At 37.1% G+C, this 14,544-nt stretch overlaps 1 protein-coding gene across 1 annotated transcript in view; it reads left to right on the top strand.

The window, feature by feature from the left end:
- Window positions 1-14,258, top strand: part of LOC126482280 (thyrotroph embryonic factor-like) — a 629,041-nt gene extending 614,783 nt beyond the window's left edge. Inside the window, exons 5-7 of the mRNA XM_050106266.1 lie at window positions 2,605-2,708; window positions 3,791-3,928; window positions 10,476-14,258. Of these exons, the coding sequence (XP_049962223.1) occupies window positions 2,605-2,708; window positions 3,791-3,928; window positions 10,476-10,562 (329 nt within the window). The 3' untranslated portion in view covers window positions 10,563-14,258. The remainder of the gene's footprint in view (window positions 1-2,604; window positions 2,709-3,790; window positions 3,929-10,475) is intronic.
- The last annotated feature ends 286 nt before the right edge of the window (window positions 14,259-14,544 follow it).

The raw sequence follows: 14,544 nt of genomic DNA, 5'->3' as shown, positions 1-14,544 counted from the left end.
TTTCGGAGGGCCTTTTGCCTTGCGAGAGACTCTTGTTATGTGACGATAAACTGTGCAATTCCCTCCAGAAATCTTCCTAAGTTTTCGGATGACGACAATAAAGAGCATGACAGGGCCATTGATAAAGTAGTGAAGAAAGTAGACAACCTTCAGGCCAGGTTTCAGCTGTGCTTTTTCTGTCACCGATTGTCACTTGCACTGCACACCGCACGGAGACTTGGGATCGGAATTGACGGTAGACCTGGATGTAGCCTACATATCTTCAGTTCAGATAACTTTACAGAGTTTAACTTTGATAAATAACCTCCAGTTAAATCGGAGGTGGTGAGGTCCTATCACAGGAGCTGTGGACCCGAACCTGAACGTGAAATGGTGATGAGATTTGAGACTTCATAACGCTGATTTTCTTGTGCCCCTTTTACACGGTCAGTCGTGTTCCGTCTACTGCACCACCCCCGCCGTTTTATTCCCGTACTGACAGTGAGAAAGTGAGGTTATGAGGGACTATAGTTACAAAATCTAGGAACAATCAATAACGATATAGTTTATTAATGACCGAAGTGGAATTCGTAGTGGAAATTCTTGTCATAGGTCGTGTGGTAAATTGCTCTCACTCCTGAGAACTGAAAGAATAGGAAAAGCGTCATCCAAACATTTCAGAACATATACATTTATTTGCTCAAGAAAATATATACTTGCAAACACGTCAGACAATACGTAGACCGCAGTAAATAGCGCCTTTTTGCTGTATCCTTTGTATCTTGTTTTCTCGCAAAGTGGCAAATAACAACGAAAATTATTTCTCTCGTCCAATCTTTCATACTTTTTAACTTTTGCAATAATTTTCGTTAAAATATTTTATTTATTTACGTTCTTATTTTTGTGTAATGTAAGTTTTTTCTTTGTGAAATGCAAATAACTTTTTGCTTCAGATATTCACCTCTCTTTTAGGAAACGCTAGTAGGAATTAACTTTTAAGCGTGCCACGAAAACAAAGCAAACAACATAATAAAGATTAAGAAGACACGAAACCACAAAATAATTCTACAGTAGGATCGAGCTCGAGCAGAATAGGTTATAACTTCCGATGTTAGACACCGCCATAGTCCCTCGTCTGTGGGCATGCGCAGCTGCACCACCCTCGGAAATTTAAAGGTTTCCGCACAATCTATAGATCACAGACGTCGCACTCGCGTCGTGGTTGTTTACTGATTTACATGAAGGTACGATAGGCCCACGCACTTCGAGTAGTCGATTTGGCACACTACTCCTATTTCATTATTATATGAATTTCTCTGGCCCACTATGCTAGTAAATATTTGAAAAAAAGGCAAGTAGTTCTGAAGAGACCAAGATGAACCGTATATTCAAAGTATGGTGTCACTGGTGGGCTAAGAACTTATTTACAGCAACCCTAAATAACTCTTGATCTCTGGCTCCCAACTTCTCTGAGTCCGTTACCCCTAACAGTAACCAGATATTAGCTAGTATCTGCTCCTCCTCCCCCCCCCCCTCCCCCCCAGTCCCCATCAACTTTAGCACCTGACTAAGCTTTAGAATGAAAAAGAATTTCCTTTGAACATTTTTATTTGTAAAAATGATGGAAATAAGTGATATTTATTTTTTGTAGGTGTTTTATTAAATCACGAAATAATGAGTCGATGAGATGACTTCTACTGCTTACTTCTAAGAACCTTTTCTTATACAATGATAGTGCGCATCTACTACCTACAACTCCTTCTTATAAAAGAAAGCTAACTATCCACACTGAGGATAGGCACTTGTTACAGATTATGCTTCCTCTGCACCACTTCCTCCCCCCCCCCCTACATCCCCTTCATCCCCTTGTAAAATCAACCAAGTTAAAATGAGTGCACTATTTTTATTATTTGTAAATCGTCTCTCAACTGACACAAATTGGATGATTGCAGACTTGCAATGTTTCGTGTCTGATCATAGCCACCAAGTAATAATAATAATAATAATAATAATAATAATAATAATAATATGTGGGTCCTACAAGAATATAGGACAATTACGTAGTTACTGTTGTGTTGTGCTGTCAGTTAGTTTGTTTAATCGCTTTACAGTTCAGTCATCCTGCACACAGTTTTAATCTACCAAGAAATCTCCCATATGAGCTTGATTAATCACATGCAACAAATTAGCAATGTGCGATGATATGGCTGTGTTACATTTGTCTGTGTGTTAAGTGCAATTGTGTGTAGTTTGTTTCATTTTGCTAAGCTGACCTAGAGTAAGAACTTTACATTAGAATTCGTGGGTATTCAGGGAACACAAAATACTCTGAAGAGTGAAATTGAAGCCAGAGGTACCACTTACATTTAGAAGGAATGCAAACATGAAAACAATGACACTCAGATTTTGGTGTAATTAGCATTTTGAAGCTTGTGATGTGGAAATACAAAATCATGGAAAATTTGTAGAAACAATCGTGGTACACAGGGCAGTCGCCAATTTGGTCACTTACATAACTATCTTCCATAATTTTAGTTTGTTAGTTTAAGATATTATTGTTTAAAAGTTAAGCATCAGCATGTTACTAATATTTTATGCAATTCAAACTTTTAGTTTTGTCCTCAGCACTGTCCCTGGCGTCATCTGGTCGTGATTTCGATCCTCGGACGAGAGCCTTTTCGGACGAAGAGCTGAAACCACAACCGATGATCAAGAAGTCCAGAAAGCAGGTACCTGTAAATATGTGCATTTTTAATAACAAATTACTTTTCCGTTGTGCCAAAACTGTGCACTGTTGTTTGAATGCTCTTAATTTTTAAGACCAAATGAGAAACAGGAAAGTCCTTGTAGGACAATGTTGCAAATTGTTAAACTTTATAACTTAGCCCCTAGATGCATCTAAGTACAATAGTAATGAAGTCTCTAACAATTGGCAGTTAAACAGAGTTTTGTTTTGTTCCATTAGTTGAAATGAGACTTTTGGTGAGCCAGCAGGTCCTTGTCTCTTTTCTATTCTGTGCCTCAGCCAGATGATGCAGATACGCGGAAACACTACACAAGAAGAAAACAGTGTCACATGAGCTTTATACACTAATCTCTTACCTTTTTTCCAAAATAAAAAAGCACTATAAGAATCTTTTCTTATTGTGCATTATAGATAGATGCACCAGTACATTTGGAGAAAACAAACAGACAAAACTGGCAAATAAAGTGCCAAATAGAATGACATAGACGCTGAGAAAGGAGTAGTAGTTAATAATAGGTCTTACTTTCAATCTTCATATGTTTCTAGTTCTTTATGTAATATCTACTGACAATTTGTTCCTTCAGGATGTGTATACTGTTATAAGAAACCCCGGAGTAAACAGTTCGGGTAAAGAGGAGTGAATACCTCTGAAAAGAGCATATTCAGATGCTAGATATCCACTGATATCAGTGGGTTGGATAAATACTCTCATTTTATAATTTGTCTGATAAGTGGGGTCTTCTGCATACATGATAAAAATTTTTCTTTATTAGTGTGCAGTCAATGATATCCTTGTAACACATCACACTTTGGGCTTCCTCCATTATTCTTCTAATCGTCTTTTTACAGGCTCTGTAGGCCAACCACTAACTGTAGGTGCACAGCACCTGTAAATAGCCCACACAGTTACCAGATTCTAATGATAGTTTAAAATCAATGTTATAATTGAAAAGTTTCTTTAAAAAGAACAGACGCAATCACTTATTTATTTCTGTTTACAAACACCTCTTACATTGGCAGCTATCAGTTTTGTGTATTTTATAGAATTTTCTGTTTAACTTTCAGTTTGTTCCGGATGATATGAAGGATGAGAAGTACTGGGCACGGCGCCGCAAAAATAACTTGGCAGCGAAGAGGTCTCGTGATGCAAGGCGTGTCAAGGAAAATCAAATAGCACTGCGTGCAGGATTTTTAGAGAAGGAGGTGAGTGTTTACTTAGCTGTGTATGCAAGCTGAAAATAAATTTCAGAAAATCTATGTACATAAAATGAAAGCATTCAGATTCAGCAGATAATGCCAAATTGTTTAAGGAAAAAGTTAAGACTGTCAGGAATTATATAACTCTGAAATGAAAAATAGCCTTTCCTTCCACTGTACTGTATACCTCAAGAAACATTATAAATTCACTGTAACATGTAAACAGAATATTTGAATGCTTTAGTGTGAACTAGTCATATAGCAGTGTTGTTTTGGCTCTGGATACATATTCAGGAGTAGAGGGCTACAAATCCCCATCCTTGCATTATCTGTGTTGGTCAAGTGCCATATGGTTCTTTCAAAAAAGCTGTGCCGAATCTCCAGACCAGTCTTTGTACCCTGCCCCTAATGGCCTCAATTTTAAATAACACTCTCAGCAGCTCTTCTTAAATCTTATTGATGAAAGTATTTTTAGGCCAACATCCATATTTATTCAGCTGTTGTTAGTTACATAAGATGCAACACTGTAATGTTTCTAATGATGTAATCAACACTCAGCTTATAGAAAAATATGAAATTTGAGTATCTTAAATAAAGGTGAACAGGAGAGACTATTTACGTACATCCGGAATGGTTAATATAATAGCTTTCATGAAAATTGTTTAATGTATCTGTATGGCATGGAAAATATCTGCACAATGGTGGAATTATTGTCAGCATGTGTTGGGTTTCTTGTTTAGAAAGAAACTTGTTTCTTTCACTCAAAATACTGGCTGCTGGCAGTAATAAGGCCCACTTTACTCTTTGCCATCAAGCTTACATACACTACAGCTCAGTTCCATCTTGGATTTACTTTTCTGGTTGTAAGCTGTATGTTAACAGTGACAGACAGTAATATGGATAAGTTTACTGGTAAGGAGTTGTCAAATATGCACATTGTGTATGGTTTTACTGAATACAATGGAGGAGAGGTGCAACAGCATGATTCTAAGCTGTTCTCATAGTTATGGAAATCCCATCATAGTATTTTTGCATCAGTCTGAGGATTATTCAATTACATTGTGTGTTTTGTGCCATTTTACATTTTAATGATTACATATTACAGGCTTTTTCATTCTTGGTAAAGTGTAATCACAGGAACAAATGTAACTGGGCTGACTAACTGAGCAAGTTGTATTTATGTAATTACTGTGTAGTGAGCTACCAGAGACTATATGACCCTTATACCAAAACATTCAGAAAAATGTGTTGGACAACCTCGGTCCACTGACAGTCTCATATAAGACACTTGTCTTTCTCTTACTATCATTATGACTGTAACTTCATCAAAGCCACTGTTTTTGTCTTTATTGTTCGATATTCTCATGTCCTAATGTAACTATTATAACTCAGTATCTCCATCAACACATTTAACTTGGCTTTACAAATTTCTCACAACATGAAACAATATCAGGTGTAGAATAATAACCACTACCAGTCACAATAAAAGATGATTTTAAATGTGTGACCAGTTTTGGGCTTGTGCCAACCTTCAGGTGATTTACATTCAGTTACATGTTTTAGTGCTCAGAGTTGGAGATTACTGTTTAAATAAAAAATAGTGCTATGATTACTACATAGACCCAACTGAAACAGTTGGAAGTTACTGAGTGACATGTGTTATAATGTATTATAGTACTTACATACAGCTGGAATGTGAATGTGATTTCCACATTACATTCAGTTACAAAAATATCTCAATTTTTTACACATTAACTGTATATTATACTTCGTGGTAAATTTTGGTACTTCTATGTTACGCCTTTAATACAATAGATGTCAATAACGTAAGAAGAACATACATTCACAATGTCTAACATGTTTAAATAGGAAAATAGCCATTTTTGTGTGCATGGAAATTATTTCCACCTACAGACTTCCATTGTCCATGTTTCTATATGACTTCCACATGAGAGTGAAAATTTGTCCAGTCACTAATATTATGTAAGTTCAAGATGTTCCAATAATATGCAATTAGTGTTATCCAAATACTACTGATGCCTCATCTCTATACCAGAAATGGGTGATAATTTTGGAAGCCAGCAGAAAGATTAAGTGGGTACTTTATGTGCATATACCTGTGCCTCATTGGGTTGTTCTCACTTACTGTAGGCTGGCAATAACACACCATATGCCTTGCTAACTCATGAAAACACATTTTTGGATTTTAATGTATGAACTGAAATTTAAATGGATTAAGGTGAAATACACTCCTGGAAATTGAAATAAGAACATCGTGAATTCATTGTCCCAGGAAGGGGAAACTTTATTGACACATTCCTGGGGTCAGATACATCACATGATCACACTGACAGAACCACAGGCACATAGACACAGGCAACAGAGCATGCACAATGTCGGCACTAGTACAGTGTATATCCACCTTTCGCAGCAATGCAGGCTGCTATTCTCCCATGGAGACGATCGTAGAGATGCTGGATGTAGTCCTGTTGAACGGCTTGCCATGCCATTTCCACCTGGCGCCTCAGTTGGACCAGCGTTCGTGCTGGACGTGCAGACCGCGTGAGACGACGCTTCATCCAGTCCCAAACATGCTCAATGGGGGACAGATCCGGAGATCTTGCTGGCCAGGGTAGTTGACTTACACCTTCTAGAGCACGTTGGGTGGCACGGGATACATGCGGACGTGCATTGTCCTGTTGGAACAGCAAGTTCCCTTGCCGGTCTAGGAATGGTAGAACGATGGGTTCGATGACGGTTTGGATGTACCGTGCACTATTCAGTGTCCCCTCGACGATCACCAGTGGTGTACGGCCAGTGTAGGAGATCGCTCCCCACACCATGATGCCGGGTGTTGGCCCTGTGTGCCTCGGTCGTATGCAGTCCTGATTGTGGCGCTCACCTGCACGGCGCCAAACACGCGTACGACCATCATTGGCACCAAGGCAGAAGCGACTCTCATCGCTGAAGACGACACGTCTCCATTCGTCCCTCCATTCACGCCTGTCGCGACACCACTGGAGGCGGGCTGCACGATGTTGGGGCGTGAGCGGAAGACGGCCTAACGGTGTGCGGGACCGTATCCCAGCTTCATGGAGACGGTTGCGAATGGTCCTCGCTGATACCCCAGGAGCAACAGTGTCCCTAATTTGCTGGGAAGTGACGGTGCGGTCCCCTACGGCACTGCGTAGGATCCTACGGTCTTGGCGTGCATCCGTGCGTCGCTGCGGTCCGGTCCCAGGTCGACGGGCACGTGTACCTTCCGCCGACCACTGGCGACAACATCGATGTACTGTGGAGACCTCACGCCCCACGTGTTGAGCAATTCGGCGGTACGTCCACCCGGCCTCCTGCATGCCCACTATACGCCCTCGCTCAAAGTCCGTCAACTGCACATACGGTTCACGTCCACGCTGTCGCGGCATGCTACCAGTGGTAAAGACTGCGATGGAGCTCCGTATGCCACGGCAAACTGGCTGACACTGACTGTGGTGGTGCACAAATGCTGCGCAGCTAGCGCCATTCGACGGCCAACACCGCGGTTCCTGGTGTGTCCGCTGTGCCGTGCGTGTGATCATTGCTTGTACAGCCCTCTCGCAGTGTCCGGAGCAAGTATGGTGGGTCTGACACACCGGTGTCAATGTGTTCTTTTTTCCATTTCCAGGAGTGTAGAATGTATTAAAGAAGCAAGTGCATTTTATGTTAGCAAAATTTCATGTCATTTTCAGTGTAGAAAATTTTAAAATTTGGTGCTGCACACAAAGGGACTTCACATTTTCCACATGAGTATGATGTTTGTTTTTGAAAGCCTCATCTTCTACATCTACATATGATGGTTACTCCATACCCTCTTTTTGGACATTTCTTTGTTGTGCTTGGTAAATAATCTGGAAAATTGCCTGTCTATAAGACAGTAACTTTTGGTCTTCAAAGTGGGCATCCGACTGAGGATGCTTGCATTCTGTAATTTTTGCTACTGTGATTTTTGTATGGAACAAATACATAAATATAATGAAACTTACAGTGCCCAATAAATGGTAAAAAATTTGTGGTATTTTTTTGCTGCTGTGGATCATTTGAGTGCTTTGCAACTGGTAATAGCTCCTATCCTCCCACATCCAGGTTGTTATCCATGACAATTAGCTTTTGCATGATGTCATTCTTAGAATTTTCCTCTAGAAATGCGTAGTCATGATACATGATGACCATTATGGCATTTCTCCTGCCCTTACATTTAATCAAACTCTGTATGTTTCCGTACACTTTACATATTCTCACTTCTTCAATCTTTCATTTTTTGTGAAGTAGGACTCCAGCCTTTCACTCTTTCTATCTTGTCACATTGTGTCAAAGACACTAACATTCTCAGTTGCTAGTTTGGATATTGTACTAATTTTTGAGGTAAATTCAGTAACATTTTACAAGTCTATAATGTGCAGGTTCCAAAACAGTGAAATCAGCTGACCTATAACTTGACATTTCCGTTACCTACAAGCCCCTCTGAGAACATGCAGACCATGGATAGAACTATCAGTCATGCCCAGTAAGTTATTTGCTTGTTGGTGGATCATAAAAGCTTACATGATTTCTGAAGTAGATTTTTTTTTCATGCATACCATTATTTGTCCAAAGTCAGTCTCTCTCTCTCTCTCTCTCTCTCTCTCTCTCTCTCTCTCTCTCTCTCTCTCTCTCTCTCTCTCTGTCTCGTCCCTCGTCCCTCGAATTGTGACTGTTGTTTTGATTGACTGTTGACAAGACCTTCATAAAGGAATATACTCATTCACAGACTCTGCATAATAATAATAATAATCTGCCCTTTGACAAAGTCACTTACCTCAGTGGATTTCCCCATTTGCAATCTTTGCTAGGGTGACCCCTGTCTGTGTCACTCCATTTACATACTTTTGTTACTGCGTCATGTGCCCACAACGCCAGCAGGTAGCATCCAATATTGCGGTGTGCACTGGCCACAATGTTTTGGCTTATTGGTGTACATACTGTGAGACTTTTGTCAGATGCCCATCTGTTTAAAGAGCTGTCTATAAGAGGTTCTAGTGTGAACACACATGCATTATTATATGCTTCTGCGCTTAAGTATACTTAAACAGGTTACACATTTCATACTTGTAGCATAGCTATAACTGAAAAGTTATATCACATTTATCTCGAGTTATGTATGCAGTTTGTAAACTGAAGAGCAATCAGCAGTTGTGGTAGGGGTAGTGGCCTTTCCCAGAAGAACACTATACCTGTTGTAGAGGATGACTAAGAATCAATTTCAGTGCAGCATTCTGTGATTTATGTAGATTCTGTTTATGCACATTTCTGGTATATTTTGTGTAGTTTTAACATGTTAAGCAAAAAATAAACACTCCCTGAGTGAGCCTGCACAATGTGTCACCACTGATACAAAAGGTGCACTTGGAATGGTCTATGTAAGTTTGTGGGAAAGGTTGTAGGTGCTCTTTGTGACACAGCTGGATAGACAGAGTGGGGACTTGCCTATTCACTCTTCGGTTTGCAGAATGACTATACTAGGTTCTGCTTTTCTGACATGACAAGTTAATATGCAAGATATCTAAAATTATTTGAAAGCAGTTAAATTCTTCCATTTGATGAAATTAATAAATGGAACTTGTAATCACATCTATACACAACTGCAAAATAGTTGTCAGAATAGAAGTAACTGAAGATAACCACTCGTTCTATTAAATCCAGTCGGCCTTCTTTGATGGGAGAGTGTAGATTTGTGTGTATGTACAGGTCTGTGTGCTCTGAATAAGACCAAACATTTACAACTTAAGCTACGACATTCCAGTTTTTATTTATGTGCCCGTCTAACACGGAATGCTTCTGCAATGTAGCAGATAGTCAGACCATTGATCATTTTGTTACTGTTATGTATAATGTAGTAATCAGAACAAATCTTCCATTATCAGTAATAACTGGAAGCAATCAACTTCATGTAGTGTACTTAACACAATTCAACACTACTTTTCAGGAGACAGTGCTCTCATCATCAAGTTGACAATAGTCAGAACTAAAAGCTCTTAACATCACATCTGCAGTGTCTATAAATAAAATTTTCATAAATTATATTGTGTTTCGGGTCCTCAGTTCTTGGGAAGTTTTAAAGTAAGATGAAGACCTGTAGTCCAACATCTTTTTATTTCATTTTATGAAAGACACAAATGTGTTTTTATAGATTTTTATGCTTTAACCACATTAGCTAAATGTTGACAACTTGGTGATGAGAGAATTGATTCTCAGTAGCTGATGTTATTGTTGTGTGTTAATACAATTAAAGTGGTTGAATGCTACCAGTAATTCCTGATAAAATATAACAATAGCTACATCACATCTGATAAATGAATAACAGGAAACTATACATGCTGTTTATCATGAAAGCAGCATAACTGTAGCGTATATTCTTGGAACTCAAGCATTCAGTTTATTAGGAGAGTCATATATTAAAAATTTATAATGTCATTGACAGCAAACTTCACTTATTACATTTTAACTGTGATTTTAATTTTTATATTTTCTTTTTCAGAACATGAACCTACGACAGGAGCTGGACCGACTGAAGAAAGAGAACATGCTGTTAAGAGACAAACTATCAAAGTTCACAGATGTGTAGTTGGGTACACAAGTCTAACATGGCCACCTTGTCCACAATATTGATGCAGTTCCTAAAACAAAGTAGACTCACACAGCAAATATGTTAATATCATGAGATGGAATGCTTAACTTTTTTTAATTCCATTTAATTATACATGCATAACTGGAAGTTGAACCTTATTTCATCTCAATTGTGACCACAATAGTTACTGCTGAATATGTTGAAAACTCATTGTAATTCAGCTGAACTGTTGCAATTAATGTATTATCTCAGTGTTTACAGTATGAGGTGAGGTGGCCACAAGAATGGACTAATTTCATTTGTCAAAAGAAACAAAATGACTTTTGGCAGCAATTATTTCATGTGTCATAGCTATCACCATTTTCACATGATGGAGCAATTGGAAATTTATGTGCTTCTGACCTTTAAAGAAGGCAGCTTTTGTCACCAACTGCAGAAGCTATCTAGGAGGTAAATAAGTAACACAGTTCTGGCAGCTATTAACCACCAGCCTCCACATTAAAAAAAATGCAAAATCTTATTCATTAAAGTAGCATCAATTCATACAGGGACAATGTATTTTACTGTCTAAGTACATTAATGTCTGGTGTTAATGAACAGTCAAGACATGAGCACATCTGTACATGAATAATATTATTGTAATTTAGAGTATCATAGTGTAGACTTGTGATTGTTTTAACTGATGACAGGGTATAGGATTTTAGAATGCTCAGAAATATATATATATTTTTAATTCAATATATACGAATAGAACTTTGATTTTGTAAGAGAAAGCCCAACCAGTAACATTTACTCAGATGAAATGATATCAAACTTTTTATGTATTTACACATGAAGCAAACACACACGTGCACACACAGGATTAATTGTGACATTGTTATGCACTGAGGAAGCTAGTTCAAAACTGAGCACTTTACATAGAACAGACAGGGTACTGATTAGACTCTCAGAGTGAAACAAATATACAGAAGGAGAAAATAGACAGTTTGATACATATGTTGAAGACATCTGGGAGTGAATAAAACAAATAAATTAGGATTGTTAAATCACTGTACAAGTGTGAGTAGCAAATCATGAAGTAGACTAACAGAAATTTCTGTTATGAAACCACTGGTGTCCTGGTTACATTGTTAATAAAAAAAAGGCTTATAGCACTTTTATCACATGTGGACAGAGCAACTGTACACAAACTTAATTGACAAGAAAGCTGTGCCTTGATATTACCGGTATCCATTATGAATATAAAAGAAAGTTGTCTAAGGGTTTACTTTGTTTAAAAAAATTTATGAAGAAAGGTTTCTCAAGGACACTGAATGTAAACTTGCTAGGTTTTACCATAGTTTCCTCCGTGTTTATCGATTCTGACAAGAACTCACTCTTATTATTCGTAAATATATGTTTTGTTTTCTCTTTCTGGCTGTTTGATATTTTTAATTAAATGTTTGAATAAATGACAAACAATTGTATAAAGTATGTTCTTTTCCTCCATAAATATAAAGCAACTGTTATTGCTGTTTCTGTTTACATATTCCATAAAACTTATTTACCGGCAGGCCGGAAATACTGGTGTCAAGAGATATCTACACTTTATGCATCTATCTATGTGTGTAAGCCGTTGCTGCTGGCAGGAACGCATTCAAATACAATTGAGCAAATAGTAAATAAACCTTTTATAGTAATGTTCAAAGTCAACTATGATAGCACCTAAAGTAATCATGTCATGATTTAAGTGTAACCATGGTATGTGTATGCTTTCATGTAAATACTGGTAAATACATATAGCTTATTGCCCAAATATCAAAATAATCTGGTGTGAATTTTAAGTTTCCTTTCCTTTCTTTCTTTCTCTCTCTCTCTGTGTGTGCTGCTATTACCATATAGTCAAAACCAAATTGGTGTAGCTGATATTTTGTACAAAATATTAGTATAGATGTGTGTATAAAGGGGAATCGTCTCTTTGTTAAAACTTAAATCACTTTGTGTAGTGGGCGCATTGGTCTGTGTTGAACATAGTATAAATGTTCATGTTATTAATTCATGTTGTTGAAAAGTAGTATAAACTTTTTCATGTATGTTGTTAGTAATTGATCACTGACTATTTGTCAGCAAGAAGCTGATACAAAATAAGCATGTTATTGTTTCATTGTATTCTGTAGATAAAATTCTCGCCTGTAATATTGTTTCCACATTTTTGTTTTAAAACTCGTGAATCATAATTAACAGATAACTTTGTCAATAGAATATCTAGCTTTACTTTTTAAAAGTTGATGTTGGATATGTTGAGGTTGGATTTTGTTTATGTGAATAGCTTCAAAATAAAAATGTATATATGTTAAAATATACTACGCCAAACAGTTCAATTGTTTTAGTGCAGAAATATAGCATGGATTTCTGATAGATGTCTATGAGATAAATATAATATATATATATAATATACAAATATATTTACATCACACACAATATATATATTTTATTAAGCATTTTAATGGGAACTGAATACTGTGTGTCCAAGCTTGTGTTCAGAAAATGCATGCCGCTTGGTCCACGTTGTTGGTTAGAAAGTATTGATTTTATAGTTAGTACTACAAGAAATTTCAGTGGTGAGAAATCAGTCTTGATATAAATGGTGTTGGAATAAATTTATAATGTTATTGTATGATTATATTGTAAAGCTCGGTAAGAATGTGTGAAGAGAAACAGGATACAGATCACTGTTAATGGAGTTATATTTTTATTACACTTCTTCCATAAGGATGTAAATGTTGTTAGTTGTTTAATTTGTGCATATTTCACAGTAATCAAACAAGGAGTGTTCCTGTTTGGTTAGGATGAAACCAAAACTGTATATCAGGCTTTTTATCTGGGGAAAATGTTACATTTGAACTGGGGTTTCCTTTACAGCTTGAAATTCACTCTGGTGCCTTAACAGAACACTACGCATACAATAATAGGAGATTTGCCATGTGAAATCAAGTATACTGACAACTACTGAGTTTAGTAGTTCATAGTTTCAGCAAAACTGATAGTAAATTATGCCTATATGACTCGCTAAAACATTTTCACAGTTTAATGTTAGGGTACTGCTTCAGTGGTGGATACAAGTTCACTAGTAACATGTATACAACTTGCCCCATTAGAAATACCTAAAGTATTGATTTCACTGCTTTTATTTTTATTTCATTATTTTGTTTATTGTGCAACAACAGTTTTGAATGTTTTAGTGATTTCTGAAGTGTATCACTTTTACCTCAGTGCTGTGACTGGCATGAACTGTGTGACATCATCATTTAGATACAGCTGCGTTATGCAGAAATACGGTTTTTATATTTTACTTTTAATGGAAGTACTTTGCTATACAAATGTGGCTGTGTTGTATCTCCTACATATACAATGCAGAGTGTTAGTTTTTGATGCATCTTATTTGAAGTAATGTTTGTTACTTTCATCAGAAAAAAATGTTTCCTGTATGTCTCCATTGTCTGGCTCATGCCAGTTGGTCATCAGAGGAGTTTTAAGATAAATGATTAACATGATAGGCAAAAAAATGAAAACTGAAAAGTGTGACATGAATAGTTAAAATAGTCACTGAAAAACAGAAAGCTAAAATTTGACTTTGTACTAAGAATTGCACTGAATGGACTTTACATGCTTGTTATGTGCTGCTTATGAATAAAAGTTGTACTCCCCATGAAACGCAAGTGTTTGAAAGTAATAATGTGTTTTTTTTCTATTTTAAGTTACCAGTGCCCAGCCCATCCAATAATTTTACATTGTACAACACATTTTTCTAATTATGTACTGCAAAAATTCTTAGTCAGAATCACTAAATAACAGATTGCTGATGTTATCCAGAATATATAAATGTGAACCAAAAAGGAAAACACAGTTATCAGAATGGAAATACCTGTCATTTTGAGCCAAGAAAAAAATTCAAGGCATAGGTCATTTCAGAGAAAAGCAAATCGGTTCTTGAGATGTT

The sequence above is a fragment of the Schistocerca serialis genome, chromosome 5 (genome assembly GCF_023864345.2).
Source record: "Schistocerca serialis cubense isolate TAMUIC-IGC-003099 chromosome 5, iqSchSeri2.2, whole genome shotgun sequence".
Lineage (NCBI taxonomy): Eukaryota > Metazoa > Arthropoda > Insecta > Orthoptera > Acrididae > Schistocerca > Schistocerca serialis.
The sequence above is the reverse complement of the archived record's forward strand: the minus strand, read 5'-3'. Positions and strand labels throughout refer to the sequence as shown.